This window comes from Mytilus edulis, chromosome 3 (assembly GCF_963676685.1).
Source record: "Mytilus edulis chromosome 3, xbMytEdul2.2, whole genome shotgun sequence".
NCBI classification, from domain to species: Eukaryota; Metazoa; Mollusca; class Bivalvia; order Mytilida; family Mytilidae; genus Mytilus; species Mytilus edulis.
The window spans coordinates 52,764,400-52,784,408 of NC_092346.1; the positions used below are offsets into that span (position 1 = coordinate 52,764,400).

A 20,009-nucleotide genomic window follows, 5' to 3' on the forward strand; every position below is an offset into this window, starting at 1 on the left:
TTGGACGATCAATGCATTTGAATGGGGACATGTAGTTGGACACCCCCCCCCCCCCACCCCCCAAAAAAAAAATTGTCCTGGGTTAGGAACCCCTCCTTTATATGACTAGATCCACCCCAGTCTCAGGTTGCGGGATTTTCTCGTTGCAATGAAGACCCATCGGTGACCTATGGCTGTTATCTGCTCTTTGGTCATGTTGTTATCTCTTTGATACATTCCCCATTTCCATTTCCATTTTCTTTTCGGTTCTATTATAAATAATAGAAACGAGTTTGGCGCCTTTACAAAAATATAATTGTCTGTGCTGATAGGGGAGTATGTGTGCATACCAATATTTAAATTTTCTAGGCCTTCTTTTTGAATATTTTGTGCATTTCTTGGTAAAATACTGTCAGACCTCGAGTGCTGTTGTTTTACAAAAACGGTCAAGTAATGTAGGGGAAAGAAACTAACTAAAAAGACCAAAATAAGCCACAACTAATGGGGGTCTCATTGGGGGTTCTGTTCACGGATCCCGCTTAGTTACTACTTATTTTTTTAGATTCTCGCATGATGCCATCCCGCGTACACTATGTAAGTGAACAATTCTGCTATTTTTGTAATTTCCCATGTCCCGCTAAACTTCATTTCGCGTTTTCACGGCACAATAATTTGAGGGAGGATAGGACCTTTATCGGGACTGCGGGATCGGGTGTTTTTAAGCTCTGGATTTCGGGATTGACCCTTTCGGGATACGATAATTCTTTTTTCGAATTTCGGGACATCTGGATTTCGTGTTTTTTAAGCCCGGGATTTCGGGATTTCGTGTTTTTAAGCTCGGGATTTCGGGATCAGTACCCCTCCTACCCTCCCTCATAATTTGACTTTCATGTGTCACGTTTACAAAAAATACGCCTCGACAATCCCGAGTCCCGCTCAGACCCCCCTTATAGGTACATAATGAATAGTTTACTATGTAGTCAGTAGTCGGGTCAAATACACATGTATACACTTTTAGACGACCTTAGATTCATTTCACAGCGAAAATACTCATTTATATTGAACATTTTAGATCACTTTACATTTAGATTTTATAACTTTTAAAACAAAGACCATATAGATTTAAGATCATTTAATGAGGCTTGTTTAGGGGGGGTATCAATATCCCATATCTCATTAAGTTTTTATCCCAATATCCCGTATCCCTATAATGTTTACCCCTAATATCCCAATAATTATTTTTTACAAATATCCCATATCCCTAAAACTATTTTGAAATATCCCAAAAAATCATTATAAATTCATTCCCAAGCCCATTTTTTTCCTCATCATCACAACGTCAACAATTTTGACTCTGGAAAAACAAACTGTGTTAAAGGAAATTTAGTGCATATTTCTAGTGTTAAATAAGAATATACAATGTATGTGTCCAAAAGAAGAAGTGTTCCATCTTAGAGCCTAGTATAACAATCTCTTTTATGTGATGTTAAACGATAAATTTAGTGTAAGGGGTCTAATTTCAGACTTTTTTTTTTTATTGTTCAAACCGTGATGCATATGACTGTAAAATATAATTTTGATAGCATTCTTCTTTCATTGATAAGAAACTTCATCCTACACGTTAACCTATGTTGGAAAGAACAGAAGGACGCAACCCTGTCTCTTGTCCAAGATTGCTCTGACATCCAACGGCTGTTTTGCCAGACAAGCTGAGACTGTGGGACGTCAGAGCACGTCCATATCAAAAAGTGGATATTTAGCATGCAAGTTCAATAACTCAAAATTTAACACAAGAAAGCTTTCTGCTAATGTACCTACATTACACTTAACTGTTGCAATATTTTTACAGCAGGCAAAATTTGCACAGCCCTTGTTTTGAAAAGAAATAACATTTGAGTCTGTGATTTGTGATCTATGAATTACATAGATCCCAATATTTTTGTTGCTTTTTTTTAATTTCCTTTCTCACAACACCAGTAATAGAAAGAAAATATATCAATTTACATTGATTGTTTAGTAATTATTCGTTATTAACATAGTCTATACAGCGAAATATCTACTTTTTGATATAGGACGTGCTCTGACGTCCCTCGGCCCAGCTTGTCTGGCAAAACAGTCGTTGCACATCAGAACAATCTGTAAAACGTGGAGACCTCTGAAGATCCTCGCCACGCCACGTAAAAAATAAGAGGTAAAACACTATAAAATATTCTGTAATCATATAAAGCATCAAAACAAATGAAAACATTGACAACAATAAGGCTTAACTCATCAGATGGATACATCTAACAAAAATCTATGATTATTTCAAGAAAATTATCAATGCATATGAGCATATAATATAAAAAAAGATTTGGTATGATTGCCAATGAGACAACTCTTTACAAGAGACCACGTGACACAGAAATTAACAACTATAGGTCACCGTACGACCTTCAACAATGAGCAAAGCCCATACCTCATAGTTGGCTATAAAAAGACCTGAAATGACAAATGTAGAACAATTCAAACGAGAAAACTAACGGCCTAATTTATGTATAAAAAAAAATGAACAAAAACAAATATGTAACACAGCAACAAACGACAACCACTGAATTAAAGACTACTGACTTTGGACAGGCACATACATACAGAATGTGGCGAGGCTAAACATGTTAGCGGGATCCAAACCCTCCCCTTAACCTGGGACAGTGGTGCAACATAAGAACGAACTATACAAATCAGTTGAAAAAGGCTTAACTCATCAGATGGATACAAATAGAAATACATCTAACAAAAACAGAGAGTGAACGTGACCGAGTACTTGTACATTCCATCAACAAAAAGACACTAAGTACAGATCTGAGAGTACTTGCAGTTACTGACAGCTAGTTCAAAGCCAATTACAACTAATAAAAAGTAATGCATCCGAGACTACATTATCAATCATTACACATCCAACATCACCAATGGCACGGTAAACAACATCTCCGTAAAAATGAGGATGTGCTATCCCGTTTGAAATAAAATGTTTTTACAGGTAGAACCAAACTTCAAAACCAAATCTAGAATTTAGTAAAGATTTTAAGTGATTTGTGGTAACTAAATCCCTGACTTAATATTATTTACCAGTAATACATAGATTTCGTTCATTAAAATCTAAAACGTTACAACAGACACGGGCATAGCCTAGGTGTTGTGATATACAAACACTGTAAGATAGTGCCAAAGGAACATCACCATCCAAAAAAGGAAAATTAACAATAAGGAACGAAGTATGGAAAGCAAAACAAATACTTTTAAAATTATCAGTACACATGAGCATATAAATATCGAAAATAGATCAACACTTTTTGCTTGGGTTAGGATGACTTGTAAATAAAACGATCATTAAACTCAATTAAAATCAACAAAGCACTAAAATGACCTTTAATATTAAACTTTTGGGGGCAATTTTATCAAGTGAGAAGTAAATATTTCTGTACTTAACTTTTAAATTCAACTTATTTTTTTTTCATGTTAAAAATTCAATATCCTTATAAATGCATCAATATCCCATATCCCATTTACTTTTAGGACAAATATCCCGCATCCCTAAAATTAAAATGGCAAATATCCCGTATCCCAATATACCCTATACAAGCCTCTTTAATCGAAAGATTATAATTTGTCAATGCGCAACTGTAACCAGGTACTGATTTTTTTTTTGCATGCGTTAAGTTAAAAGTGCTGGGAATAGAAAAGCAAGTTAAACTTCTCATCTGGACTTTTTAATAAGTCTGTATACCGGACCTCTTCTCTATTTTGGGATTGAAAAAAATCTAAAGTTAAAAATGCGGTTTTGAGCCTATTTCTTCTTTTTAATTTGGTAACACGTTAAGCCATTAGTGACACTAATATGGTATATTACCAATAATAAGGCCATATATTTCGGTGTGTAGAAATACCGCAAAAGACTTCTTAGTGCACTAAGAAGAAAGTTTTTGCATTAAGGACACTAAAACGATGTTTTAAGATCACAGCGAACATGAATATAAGAGGATATGATTAAATACCTCAAATCTATAAAGTTAGGTATCAATAGATTTTGTAATTTTGAAGTTAAATGACTTTTTAATCAACGCCTGCCACTCGCCACGTGACCAACGGTTTATTGCAGATTCCCGAATCATCATGTTCAATCAACCTAATCCAATAAACAATTGTCTTTTGATCGTTACTTATTGATTAACCAATGGTTGTTAACCTAACGGTTTAGCGTGGTATAAATTCAAGTTTATGAAAGAAAAATAAAAAATAAATTTTGTGTTTTAAAACTTTGCCTTTGTTATATATATTTAGTTTTTAAGGAAATTGCTATGCAAGCTTTTTTTTTATTTAAAGAACCCTATTTTGAGATAAAAATTGAGAAACAAATGCTTTTGATATTTCATTTCCTTACTAACAACACAAGAGTTTACATACTATCATTATTCCTTGAAAGACATTTGAGAGTATGTGGTGTCCATGGGGTTCTTCAAAATCCGATTACAGAAGTAACATATAGAAAAACTCCAAGAGGTAAAATTATATTACGTTTAAAAAAGAGAATTATAGAATAAATCATAACTGTCTTCTATGAACGATAACTTTAAACTGGTGTCAATGCTTTTTTTTTTAACAATTCATCTTTATTTCAACAATTGAAGATGAATACCATTTTATTTCTTAATGTAATAAGCACTATGGGCAGGCGCGGATCCAGAGCTTGAAGTGGGGGTTTGGGGGAGGGGTTATGTGAGAAATGTTTAAAACACTAGAGAAGTTTTCATGTTATACCAAACCATATGTTTTTCAATAAATGGCACACTTTTTGTTCATCCGGCATATGGTTACTCTAAATAAAATTTTAAGTATTAATTTTATAAGGTTAATTATTTGATTACAGATCGTATCTACCCGTTTTGCAATTGTTGTATCAGTCTAAGGGAGGCTAATAAAGATATATATAATAAAATATAGAGATAGCAGCCTTGGATTGTCTTAATTAAATCCTTTGGTCCTCTAATTATCAAGTTACCCTCTGGCCAATGTTATTATGACTTGTGTATATTTAAAGAAGTGTAGCGACAACGTGTCACCCTATTCAGTGCTAGATATTCAAATTATAGTAAAGATAACATTAAAACAAGAAATGGTTAATACAAAAAATATTTTAAGATTTTCAACCGGGGGTGGGGGCTCGCTTTAACCCCCTAAATCCGCTAATGATGTGGGAAAACTAAATTATTTAGTTAACTTAATCATATGACTCTTAAGCCCGTTCTGCCATTATTAAGAAACGCTAAAGAACGGAAATGTATGATTTTAAGATTTGGAAATAAATGAAATTGGTGTCACAAATGGTATGTCTGCTTGTATTTAAAATATTTTATCAATAGATATAATGCTCATATACATAATTATTAACGGTTGTTTTACTTCGCTTATTTATAGCATTTAACAAATAACTTCGTATTCTTATTTTCGGCATCAAATAAAAATAATGGAATAAATATATAGGAAGTTCCAATCAATAGACAACGTACAGAACAGAGCAATTCGATATTACTTAGGCGTTCACAGATTTGCACCAATTCTAGCACTGTATGGGGATACTGGATGGATACCAAGTCAGTTTCGGCATTGGGTGAACATTATTCGATACTGGAATAGGCTTTTATCGTTTGAAGACGACCGATTAACGAAAGTGGTGTTCAATATGGATTATGATCGTTGCACAAACAATTGGTGTAGTGACACTAAAGATATTTTCACTAAACTTAATATGTTACATTATTACGAAAGTAGAACAATGGTGGATTTAAAATCTTTTGAACAAATTGTACGAACTTATTATAAATGATAAATAAACCAAAGCTACGATCTTACTTAAACTTTAAAACAAACTTCGAACTAGAGCACTATGTAAAACTAAATCTTACGAAACACGAGCGATCTGTGCTAGCCCAGTTTAGATGCGGATTATTACCGATCAGAATTGAGACTGGTAGATATATTGGGGAACCAGTAGAAAACAGACTATGCCGATTTTGTAATTCTCAAAATGTTGAAAGTGAGCTACATTTTCTTATAAACTGCACATTTTATAATGATATCAGACAAACTGTTTTTAGCGAGATATTAATGGTGCCTGACTTTACGCAACTAGATGAGCAGGGAAAATTAACATTTCTAATGGTGAACCATCCAAGGAAAATAGCTAAATACTTAGCAGCGTCACTTTTCCGTAGAAAACAAACAGTTTACTCTAGTTAACATTCTTAAACTTTTTCACAAACATTAGTTGAATAATATATGAACTTTTACAATCGTTAATTCTTAATCTATTATTATCTGTATTTAAATTTAAATTGGCAATTGACACGTGATATTAGAACATTTATATTGAACTAACAGTAAAAGGTGACTTATTGGTCCATTGGGCCGGGTGTATTATATATGTAATTATATTTTGTACAAATTTATGCTGATTTACACATGTCACTATAATAAACAATTTACTTACTTACTTACTTACTTTATATTTTAAAAGACAAGGAAAGTGAATTAAAAAATATATACAACAAAAATAAGCGAAAGGAGATGTGGTACGGCTGTCAATGAAACACCTATCCACAAAAGTTAAAAATGAAGAAGATGTCAGAAATAAATTGGTCATAATTTATTTACAGTCTAAAACATCGAAGGGACTAAACATCAACCTATACATATTTATACTTGTAATGCATTTGTATATAAACATCGAATCAGAAATATGTTCCTTTCCTAAACATGTTTAAAAACATTGCTGTGATAGTTATCAAAAGTACCAGGATTATAATTTAGTACGCCAGACGCGCGTTTCGTCTACACAAGACTCATCAGTAACGCTCAAATCGAAATATTGATAAATGGCATAGTTCTTAACATTAGAAAAATGAATGAAGTATTGGCAACTGGACGTTAAGCAACCAAATATCAATCCTCACTTTTCCATGAAGTGTTCACAATTATTTGTCTTTTTAAAATTAAAAGGATGAAAAATCCCAAACTGAAAAGAGTTGAAAATACGCTATTAATTTAGAAGTAAAAAATATAGCAGACAGAATAAATACGGCAAAAACAAACAAATGAAAAAAAAATAGAGAACAATTTGAAATACCATATACATGTTTAATCAGTATACTAGTAGATTATTCACGGGCCAAGGTTCAGCGAACATGAATTGCTATCGATTATACTAAAGGTGACAATCAACTTTTTGAGGCACGTGTCGAGAAAACATTAGAAAAAATATAATTTAAAATTATGAAAGGAGTAGGTCCTTAGTGCACATTTTTGTTCTTAGTGCACTAAGGAGGTCCTTTGCGGTGTTTCTACGGACCCCATATATTTGAAGCTGTTCAAAATTCTGTACATTATAGGTACGTGTATCAGATCGGACAATAATTTTCATATATATAAAAAGAATTACTGTATAAGTTATCTAGTATGAAATATGTCCACTGGACCGACCGTGTAAGTGCTATATATATTATATCATGTATATAGCCAGTCAAAAAGATGTGGTATGATTGCCAATGAGACAACTATCCACAAAAGACCAAAATGACACAAACATTAACAACTATAGGTCACACAAGGTCGTTAAAAACTTCCATTTGTTGTTGTCCACTGAAAATAAGCTCATAAAAACACGAATCCCCGTTTACTCAATTCCACCTTTATTTGTTAATATTTCTTTATCTTTTTCTTTTGATTTTATCATATCTTTTTTGTGAAATATTTTGTGTGGTCGAACATGAAATTGCCTCCGATGCTACAAAGAAAATTTGTTTAATGTCATCTGTTGCAATATATGCTAAGTACTACACGTGGACAGGATGTTCCCCAGAAAATAAGTTATACACACCCCGATATAACCCCGAGGGTACACGCTACTGTCATATGGAAAATTACTGGGTCACCTGTAAGATGGTAATCAGCCATGCAACTAATTAGGTTACTGACCATGTCACTTCAATTTAAAAAGTTTATCGTTAGATATCAAAATGATAAATTCATTTTAATTAAAAATTTAAGAACTAAAGGATTTATCATTAAAATGAAGTGAAATAATTCAACCAAATCGTATATAGATTATATACATATTTTTTTTTTATCTATGCCGGAAAGAATTGAAAAACTGTATTTATAATTTTTGATTTGTTTTATAGAAATCTGTGTAGGTCTCATGAAATGGAACTCACGCAACGCATGCCTAATTAAGATTTATAAATTTATTGAAAAATATAACAAAAATTTAGTTTTGATATTAAATTAAAGTTACCTTTCCGCGCTGTAATTTATTTGATATGACATGAATCAAGCAATTTTTGTTGAGGGATTTATGGGTTTGTCCATACAACGTATAAAAAAAAAAGTGTATGTTATTAGTATTTCACATGCCTTGTTTTCGCCTTGAAGCTCATTATTCAGAGTGTTTCAGACAAGATGATGAAAATAACGTGCAAGATACTTTTTTCGATCATCGTGAAGAGACAATTTTAATTCCCATTCCTCGATGCACTCTACCCCTGTTGAATTGTATATTTATAATTCCTCGTGCTTTTAATTAGCCCCCCCCCCCCTTTCGTGGTTACCGTTATGCCAACAAATACCCGGGGCTTGATTTACATGTAAAATCATGGGCGGATCCAGCCATGATAAAGGGGGTTCCAACTACATGTCTCCATTAAATAAGGGGTGTCGTTGCCGCTGGTTTTCTACGGTTACCCCACCCTTTTCATATAATTTAGATTTCAAAAGTGTATACCTTATTCATATATTGTGTAGGTTAAAATGTTATCTTTTCCCATATTGTTTGCGTTTTGATTGGTGTGTAATGCAACAGTGCAATACCTAAGTGTCAAAAGAGAGTTTTTCCCGACCTATTCACATATTTTTAAGGTTCCTATATACAAGGTGATAGGACGTTCGGTTCCGTTGGAATAGGTTACCTTTTCACGCTATGCCTTAAAACTTTTCCTGATGCACAGGTAACCTATTCCAACGGAACGTCCTATCACCTTGTATATAGGAACTTGAGAGGATTCCCGAGATTATCATTTATGCAATGATTGCTCACAAAATGCTAGGGGAGGCCAACCCCGGATTCCATCCCCTTCGACCCGCCACAGAATACAGATATAATTGATAATTGTTATTTAAAAGTCATATACTATAGCCACTATAGTACTAGAACCGAACACCTGTTTTCGGATATATATATATGTTCCGGACCATATGAGTATTTGGACCATACGCGTATGGTCATGACCATATGCGTATACTCATATGGTCCGACCATACGCGTATGGTCCGACCGTACGCGTATGGTCGGACCATATGAGTATAATACTCGTTTGGTTATTAACGGGTTGGACCATATGAGTATTTGGACCATATAGGTATTTTTTTCAAATTACATTATACACGTTTCAATAATACAAAAACTTTTTCTAAAAACAACAGCGATGAATACATGACAATATATTAATTTTATAATAAAAAATAATACGTAAAAATTAAATATTGATGCCATAGTTAGTTTTCATCGCTAGTTACATTCTTGCATGTTGGCTTAGGTGACATTCACTTCCACACGGCATCATAGCTTTTTTGCATTTGCAAGAATTTTGTGCACGATCCTTTTAATTTACACCTTTTGCTTGCGAGTGAAAAACTACCCTTTTTGCAGCTGCGTACAGTTATACCGAGGTCTACTTTTTTCAAGAAGCTCTAGATCTCAAATATCGTAAAATGACTACAATACACCATATTTACAAGACAACTTAAATAAACTGTGTTACTTTTCAGTGACTTCTTGTGTAACAGTTCATAAAGAAATTTTTGAAATTTATTTTTTTAGTCGACATATTGCCATTTACTCGTAATAACAAATTGGTAATGACCATCGGTAATGACCATTGGTATACAATGTGTTTACTATAAATTTGACAATTAAGTAAAATTAAGTATGTGAAACTTCTTAGTTTTATTTAGATTATCTTTTTATTATAATATAATGATAAAATTACCTATATGATAGCGTCTTTTTAATGAACGGTCATATCATATGAAGAGTTTAGAAGTATTAAAAGTAAACTGTAACAGTGTTAACTATCCCGACCATACGCGTACGGTCGGACCATACGCGTATGGTCGGACCATATGAGTATATACCCATATGGTCATGACCATACGCGTATGGTCCAAATACTCATATGGTCCGGAACATATATACATACACCACATCTTCCTATGTCTATATAGCTGATTTACCGTAAATAACTGCGAGAAAATGAATAATACACCAGTTGATAATTGTCTCTTCTCTGCTAATTTTAATGTGCATGCAATATTCACTCTGATTTACTTGTGAGACCACCGACACTAATAATAATTACCTACAAAATAATAGGTGCTCCTTTACTGGGAAGAACATTTCGGATCCGATCAATTTATTGGTTCCATTCCCCCATTCTACACTTCTCCTTAGAAAAAATGCCTTGCACTGCGTCATAATTATCTTGACTACTAACTTACTTCCATATAACTTCGAAAACAGACTATAATCTATTTCACTGGATGAGATTGGGCTCACGGATTTTTTAATGGATTGGTAATTTTTATTTATAGCACAAGTTTACAAAGCAAGATTAATCACATTTTTCACCCGGCCTACAAATCAAATGGTTGCCTCCTTACTGACGTACACCTACACAAGCTAAAAAAACATATTCATGGGGGGGGGGGGGGGGGGGGGTTCAAATGGGGGATGCTTGCCTCGGTCATGTTTCTGTGATTCCCTATATAATCAACAAAATTTTTCACACAAAAAGGGGGGCAGGGATTTCTCCTTAATAAGAAATCTCTATTTTCAGCATAAGCTCATATAAATTTGCCTTTTGAAGAACTGAAATAAATATGAGACGGCTAATGATTTTTCAGATGCTTTACATTAAAATACATCCATGTGACATTCACAATTATATATAGATCCAAATTTAAAAAGCTATTTTTTTTCAATATTTAAATAATGTAGGATCAAATCTTGATACATGTATGTAGTTGAAATTGTTAGCTTTAAACATGTTAAACATTAAAAAATGAACACCCAAAGTTTAAACCACGTTTAAACATAAGAATGACCATGTAGTCTTTATTAATGTATGCTATTGCTATGAAACTAGGTCATTGTAGGTAAACTGTCATCTATTCCCTTAAATCTTTGTTCCCAGTCACCCCAAGTTTGATTTAAATTAGTCAAGTATATCTACTCTATTAGGTCTCTAGTTTGGATAGTTAATAACTTGCAAATTACAAATGAATTAAAATCATACTCCTCCCAAATTTATTTCTTTAAATATTATGGATGAAATACATGTAGCAAGTAAGGGATGAAATTAAATTTGATGAAATGTGGCATTTTTTTTTTGATAAAGTAGTATGTCGTCTGATGTTGTCAAACTTAATTATAGACCCTTAAGGGGCGGATCCAGTCATTTTAAAAAGGGGTGGGGTGGGATTCTAACCCAGGACAGAAGGGGAAAGGGGGGGGGGGTCCAATTACATGTCCCTATTCAAATGCATTGATTATCCAAAAAAAGGGGGGTTCCAATCCCTTGAACCCCCCTCTGGATCTGTGCCTGCCCTTTAAAAATAAAATTATCCTTATTTTGAGTTAAAGCTTATAGATTTTTCTATAATGCTTCTCAGGGGCGGATCCAGCAATTTTAAAAGGGGGGTCCCAACTAAGAGCAAAGAGGGTTCCACCATATATCTCCCATTCAAATGCATTGCTCGGTAAAAGAAAAGGATTCCAACCCTCAAATCTATGGTCAGGTTGTTGTCTCTTTGACACATTCCCTTTTTCCATTCTCAATTTTATCATGTAGTCGTCGTTGTCCCAGGACATTTAGTTTTCGCTTAATAACTTTAGTACAAGTAATAGAAATCTATGAAATTCAAACACAAGGTTTGTGACCAGAGTTTTGTTCAGAGTTTAGGAATTACATGAATTAGGGGCCAATAGGGGCCAATATTAAACTTTGTTTGATTTTATAGAAAATTGAATTATTGGAGTTCTTTATATGCCAAATCTAACTGTGTATTTAGATTCCTAGTTTTTTGGTCCTGTTTAAATTGGTCTACCTTAAGGTCCAAAGGGTCCAAAATTAAACTTATTTTGATTTTAACAATATTTAAATCCTTGGTGTTCAGATTAATATGCTGAATCTGAATATTTACTTAGATTTTTTTATTATGGGCCCAAATTCAAGTTGATCCAAATCGGGGTCCAAAATTTTACTTTGTTTGATTTCAACAAAAATTGATTATATGGGGCTCTTTGATATGCTGAATCTAACCATTCATTAAGATTTTTGATATTTTGACCCATTATCAAATTGGTCCACATTGAGTTCTAAAAGGTCCAAAATTTAACTTTATTTGATTTCACCAAAAAATGAATTATTGGGGTTCTTTGATCATGTTGATATGCTGCATCTAACCATGTATTGAGATTTTGAATATTGGACCATTTAAGAGGTTAATTGTCAATTTAAAATTTTTAAGTACTTGGACCGCATTCATTCTGTGTCAGAAACCTATGCTGCATCAACTATTGAATCACAATCCAAATTTAAAATTCAGAGTTGTATTGAGCTTGAATGTTGTGTCCATACTTGCCCCAACTGTTCTGGGTTCAACCTGTACGTTTGTATCAAGCTGAGCCATGCATAGCATTTTTATCTGATTTATATATTAATTTGAAATTTTGACAAGTGAGACACATACAGATTATACTGTTAACAATATTTCAGAGTTTAACGTAGTCAAGCGAAACAAATTTTAGAAGAATAGTTGAATCATGTCTTTGTTGTCAAATGAAAAATTAGTACGAACACCAGAGTTCAATGAAGCGGATGCAAGAAATTAAAGGCCAATCATGGGCCTGCCTTCAATAATGAGAAAACACTTCCTTTATAGGTCATCCATTAAAGATCTCAACATATAAAGATTTAAACAATCCAATTTAGTTCAACATGTTCAAAGTCAATAACAATTAATAAAAAAAAATCATGCCTAATATAAAATATTGTTTGTTTCTCCAATCCTGACCGACCCTGCAAAAATGGCCCTACTCATAAAATTTTATTGTCAAAACTAAGCCAAATATTATTTTATTCATTTCTGATTTTCGGGCTTGCCGGATCATCCGATAATATTCAGGCTTTTGGGAAAAATAAAATTATTTACCTACCTACCTACCCACACCTGGCTTGTCAGAATAGGGATTAGGGAAACAAACAATATATTAATTTAGGCCTCATGTCTGTGAGCACTCAACCTGACCATAATATAGGACAGTGGTTCAAATATTAACACAACATATGAACATTCTATAACAACTATTGCAAGTGGCTCAACTTTAAATATCACTGCAAGGCACTAAACAACGAATATTAAATCTTGGACACAAAGCACTGAAATAAGAGAACTCATAAGCATGACAAGTAAGAATATCAAATGAAAGTTTCTCAAAATGTTCATTAAAACATGATAAAATAAGCTTATTTATATTGCTGTTTTTTTCTCCATTTATAACATTTTTTTTTATTTTGTGTATTTATAGGTCAGATATCTTGGTTTTTATGATCATCAACAGGTCCTGCAGGTCTATACTGAAGAGGAAACTTAATTGTTAATACTTTTCTACATAATGTGCTAATTGGATTATTAATGTGAAATGAACTCAACTGTGTGTTTTTCTGGAAAAAGAAATAGAAAAAATCCTACAAAATTGCTATAAACAAAATGGAGTACTATCAAAGAACACAATTGTGTAAAATGTAACAACCTACATTCATATTAACTGATGGATTATGGAGAAATTTAAGAAAAAAATAGTATCTTTGTCATGTTTGTTGTCGAAATAAACACCTGCTTTATCAATTCATGTACATGGCTCCATCATATCAAATATACAAAGAAGATGTTTGAAGAACATACGTTGCCAAAATTTATTCAACCAATTGAAGGAAGATGTCTTGTGGATTGAATTATTTATGCACTGAACTGTTATGTAGGGGGTCGAATACACAGCAGCTGAAACAGAAGACAAGTTAATTTGACAGGAAAAGTGTTTATTTTATTTAATATGCAAATATGAGCACAATATTAATAACATCACAAATGGTATGATATTCATAGCATTTTGCTTATTATTGTATTGTCTTAAACATGCTAAACAGTCAGCCTTTTGTTTTTGTATGTTTAATACTCACCATGAAAATTTGTATTACAGTATTAAAGTTTTAATTATCTTTTGTATCAATAATTCAGTCTAGGAGAAAATATATTAATACTGTTTGTACTGTTATGAAATTTCCAAAAAGGAAAAACATTTCCTTAAGGGAAATTTGATGTTCAGAAATTTCCCTAGAGGAAATTTGAAGATCAATGATTTCCTTAGAGGAAATTTGTTGTCTTGAATTTTCCTCCAAGGAAAAGTGTTTGTCAAAAATTTCCTCACAGGAAAAAGTTTTTCCTCCAAGGAAAATTTGAAGCTACAAATTTCCTCACAGGAAAAAGTATTTCCTCTAAGGAAAATTGGAAGCTGCAAATTTCCTCAAAGGAAAAAGAATTTCCTCTAAGGAAATAGAATTTCCTCAAAGGAAATAGAATTTCCTCAAAGGAAATAATTATGCAGCAAATTCCCTAAGGGAAATCTTTTTCCCTTGAGGAAAAAACAATCTCCCTTGAGGAAAAATCTTTTTCCTTCAGGGAAATTTGATTTCCCTTGAGGAAAAGTACTTTTCCTCTGAGGAAATTGTTGAAAAAAGGGGCATAACTTTTTCAACAGTGGTGCTAGATCCAAAAAAATTTAGGACAAATATCAGGGAACCAATACCAACCAAGTTATCAACTTTGTTTTGACTTAACTCCAAAAATTAAGGTGACAACTTTTGCACTCAGCGGAATTGCAAACTTGTCCCGGAGACTGTTGTTGTCTCATTGGCACTTATACGTACCATATCTTCTTATATCTATCTTTGAAGAAGAAGAAGAAGAAGAAGAAGAAGAAGAAGAAGAAGAAGAAGAAGAAGAAGAAGAAGAAGAAGAAGAAGAAGAAGAAGAAGAAGAAGAAGAAGAAGAAGAAGAAGAAGAAGAAGAAGAAGAAGAAGAAGAAGAAGAAGAAGAAGAAGAAGAAGAAGAAGAAGAAGAAGAAGAAGAAGAAGAAGAAGAAGAAGAAGAAGAAGAAGAAGAAGAAGAAGAAGAAGAAGAAGAAGAAGAAGAAGAAGAAGAAGAAGAAGAAGAAGAAGAAGAAGAAGAAGAAGAAGAAGAAGAAGAAGAAGAAGAAGAAGAAGAAGAAGAAGAAGAAGAAGAAGAAGAACACTTCCGGTATTTTTTTTGCACGTGAACGGAAATACTGCTATTGTTTTACATGAACTAATTAGCAGGACAGATGAAGGGACCAAGAGTTGTGTGTCTTAATGATTTTGATGGCTAAATTTGATATAAAAAGAAAACCTTGCGAAATATGTTACATCTTAAAGTACATATGTTCTTAATTTCCTAACTTATATTTACCTAGTAACTTGCAATTTTAATCAGCTGGCTATTGACCATTACCTACTTGTAGACCAACATGTTTTGATTTACAAAAAGAGACCTCATCCAAACAAATTGAATTTGAAAAATATACAAGTGTTATACAGTATTAACATTTTTTGCTTTCAAAATATTCAAATATATTTAACATAAATTATTAACAATATACAAACCATTAAGTCCTTCAACTATTTCCGCAACCCAGTCATCACTTCCTTGTGTAAAATGTATTTTACAAGCTTCTTGGAGAACTGCAATAGTTGGAATCTACAAATAGAATTTAGAAAAACCTTCTGAGTTAATACCGAGACATTTATAGATATAGGAAGATGTGGTAAGAGTGTCATTGAGACAACTCTCTCATCCAAGTCACACTTTGTAAAAGTAAACCATTATAGGTCAAAGTACGGTCTTTAACATGGAGCCTTGGCTCACACCGCATATCAACTATAAAGGGCCCCATAAATGACATGTGTAAAACTATCCAAACAGGAAAACCAACGGTCTACTGTTTATAAAAAAAGAAACGAGAAACACTTCTTAACCACATCAACAAATGACTACTCAACACCAGATTCCTGTTTTAGGACAGATGCAAACAAATGCAGCGAGTATAAATGTTTTAATAGGTACCAACATTCGCCCTAATCTGAAACAAATATAGTCTAACATCACAACATAGAAAGACATACTATAAAATATCAATTGAAATGGCTTAACTTATTCAAAAGACATATTATCACAAGTAAAGTAAAACATACACTGAACAAATAAATTTGATCTATGACACAATGTAAATACAAATTCAATAAAATAAGGGGTTATATGTTAAACAATTTCAGAAAAACAAAATTGAACAAAATGCCGCCAAAGAGGATAATGTACACAGGTAAAAGAAAATTATTTTGTTGTAAGGTATACAGTAATTCGGTATTAGTGGAGAATGGAATTTTGTTATACAAACTAAATAATTTTGTTGTTTATAGTTCATTGAATAGAAATCAAAATTTATAGTCATACCAAAAACTTGTCAAAGCTGGTATATAAAAAAAAATAGAGAGACGAGGTATAACCCTAACTAAGTAAACATTCAATAACAAAAAATCATTACAAGTTGTATTAACAGATCAAATTAACAAAATAGTTCGATTTGACATATATAGATATTTAAAAAATTTGTTTATATATATATGTACTCGTATTATTGTTTTTTATGCATTATTAAGCACTAAGAATAAAGGTTTATTTAGATAAGCGCTATAAAAGCACTGTAAATTATAATAATAATAAAAATTTGAGAGTACTTTCAAAATTAAATAAAGGTGTAACTAGATCTAGCCTCTGTCACATGCATAATGAATGATAGTTCCATGAAAATTAAAATAACTAATTGAGATGCAGAAATACAACTTCAAATTGGTCTGTCTGAAACACAGATTTACTGCACCCACTGATTTTCTCAATAATGTAAGATAGAAGTTGTCGTTTCTTTCAAGTGTTATGACTCAAGTTTTGCCACGTTGATAGGATGTTATATTGTGAATGTTAATACATGTAGTACAAAAATGTACATTGTTAATTTACGCATGCAATCACAAGTCAGCAGACTGTTATAGAATATCTGATTCACAGATTACAATGTTCAATCCCATCCCTGAATGTGAAATACCAAATGAGACTTATAACCGGTTTTGTACAAACATGAGCAACATGACACATATGGAGCAGGATCTGCTTACCCCTTCCGGAGCACTTTAGATGTTGGTATTCGTGTTTGCTCAGTCTTTCGTTTTCTATGTTACGTGTTTTTGTATTGTTTTTGTCTGCTTGTCTTTTTCCTTGTTAGTCATGGCATACATGGTCATATAAAAAAGAAGATGTGGTATGATTGCCAATGAGACAACTATCCACATAAGACCAAAATGACACAGACATTAACAACTATAGGTCACCGTAGTTTATTTTCAACTTGTGTGTTTGAATGCCCCCTTTGGAATCCTTTGCTTCTCTTTCAATATTTAGTTAACAGCTGTTGTTGTGAATTTTGTACAGATGTAGTAAATTCTATTTATTAGTAACACAACATTATAGATGTAAAAATACACCCCTGTGTAATGGCACTTACAAATTATTTGACTTTTTGTAAATTGGCCAAAAATATGACAAAATTCCACATTCTGCAATTAATGGAAAAAATGGGCATCTGGACTGATAAAATGTAAGACTGCTATCAATCAAATAATCATTTTATCATTTTATTTTACAACTTAATCTTTAAGATTATTTACCTCTGATTTTTCTATATCATATAGTAACAAAACAACAGATAATCTGTTAGTTCTCTGTGACTTCTCTAAACTGATCGACAACTCAAAAGAACACCAAGGACTTTTTAACGAATTCTTTGAAATGAACAACAATGTTTTGTCTGTATCATGTACCAAATTTGTAATGGCTGGAACCACATAGTTTCCTGCAACTAAATGTTCTTGTCCATAAATCTGTATGTTCCTTGCTTCTAATTTTGGAACAACTACGTTGCTAACAATTTGTCTGTCTTCATCTTCATTGCTGTGAGATATGAATACCTTCAGTTTACCATTAGACTCTTCTCTATCTAGGCATTTATCTTCCTCCATCCTTTCACTGAAAGATTAAAAAAAAAAAGAAAAAAAAAAGGTTAAGTTAGCTATAAAACCAGGTTTAAATTCACTAATTTTTACATTAGACAATGCCTGTACCAAGTCAGGAATATGACAGTTAATTGTTATTCATTCGTTTGATGTGATTGAACTTTTGGTTTTGCCTTTTGACTACGGACTTTCCGTTTTGAATTTTCCTCGGAGTTTTTATTCTACTTTTTACTGCGGCTATCTTAAGTTGTAAACTTCGTTTGCCGCCTAGTGATTATAATCAAACTAATTAAAACCTGTATTCCACATCGTTTATCAGATATAAAATATACGAACTTACCTTCATTCGAAAAACATGTGAAATGAAAGTCATCGTGTGGCTTTCCAGATTATAATTAAAACGTTGAAACAAATTTTCCGACTTTCGTTTTTCAAAACGAAAGTAAGTGAACTTCTACAACTTACAACTATGGGTTTTTTTCGTTCAGAAATAGAAACTCTCTATTTAACTAAGTAACGATTCTTTCATGTTTTGAAAATTATACAATACATGTAATAACAATGATTTGTGTTATGACTAACCAATAATGCACAGTCAGATATAAAAGGCCTTGAAATGACAAATGAAAAACAATTCAAACGAGAAATTTTACAGCCTAATTTATCTACAAAATGATGGACGAAAACAACCACTGAATTACAGGCTCCTGAATTGGGACAGGCACATACAGAATGTTACGGGGTTAAACATGTGAGTTGGTGTCAAACCCTTCCCTAACCTTGGACAGTTGGGTAACAGTACACATAAGGTTTATTATTTGGTCATTGAATTAAAATTATATACTTTTTACTGCGGCTATCTTAAGTTGTAAACTTCGATTGCCGCCTAGTGATTATAATCAAACTAATAAAGTAACTTACAAATTAATTACTATGAGCTCTCATTAACCTGTATTCCACATCTTTTATCAGATATAAAATATACGATCTTACCTTCATTCGAAAAACATGTGAAATGAAAGTCATCGTGTGGCTTTACAGATTATAATTAAAACGTTGAAACAAACTTTCCGACTTTCGTTTTTCAAAACGAAAGTAAGTGAACTTCTACAACTTACAACTATGGGTTTTTTCGTTCAGAAATAGAAACTCTCTATTTAACTAAGTAACGATTCTTTCATGTTTTGAAAATTATACAATACATGTAATAACAATGATTTGTGTTATGACTAACAGTAGTAACATATAGCAATAATAACAATTTTAGTCCCAGGTACAATGAATAGTCAGTGAATGCACACGAGAAAAATGTTAACATGGGAGACAATCAATTAATTATTGTATTTATAAGTATTGTGTCCCTTTGAAAAATATCTGATAGCCTTAAACTTAGGATTTGTACAAGAGTTAGCGGAGGCGGGGACCCAAATGTATTTATTAAAGGGTAAATTTGCACGTACATATAGCTACTGATTTAAAAAATATAAATGTATACAATATGTCAAATGCAAGACCTGTATAAGTACTTTTACAATTTTGAGTTGCAGTTTGTCATATACATTAGGCATTATCACACATACATATAAAACAATTATATGTAATATAGATATATATATATAACTCTAAATTTAGGCACAAAAATATTGAATCGGCAGATTTGCGGTAGCAAGTTTTTGTTCTTCCCTCCCCGAGATTCTGACTCATGTCGTATGTATTTCTTTGCATCGTAAACAGAGGGGG

General features: G+C 32.6%; 1 protein-coding gene across 4 annotated transcripts in view; it reads right to left on the bottom strand.

Moving 5' to 3' along the window:
• The window catches only part of LOC139516796 (uncharacterized), a 55,056-nt gene extending 35,475 nt beyond the window's left edge, over positions 1-19,581 (bottom strand). The window contains exons 1-3 of one of the 4 annotated variants that reach the window (XM_071307105.1): positions 19,529-19,581; positions 17,925-18,282; positions 15,810-15,903 (exon numbers count right to left, since the gene is read on the bottom strand). In XM_071307105.1, coding sequence (XP_071163206.1) covers positions 15,810-15,903; positions 17,925-18,275 — 445 coding nt within the window. In that variant the 5' untranslated portion in view covers positions 18,276-18,282; positions 19,529-19,581. Of the gene's footprint in view, positions 1-15,809; positions 15,904-17,924; positions 18,283-18,609; positions 18,726-19,190; positions 19,263-19,503 lie in introns of those variants that run through there. The other 3 variants (XM_071307103.1, XM_071307106.1, XM_071307104.1) reach the window with 3 other exon arrangements.
• Between the last annotated feature and the right edge of the window lie 428 nt (positions 19,582-20,009).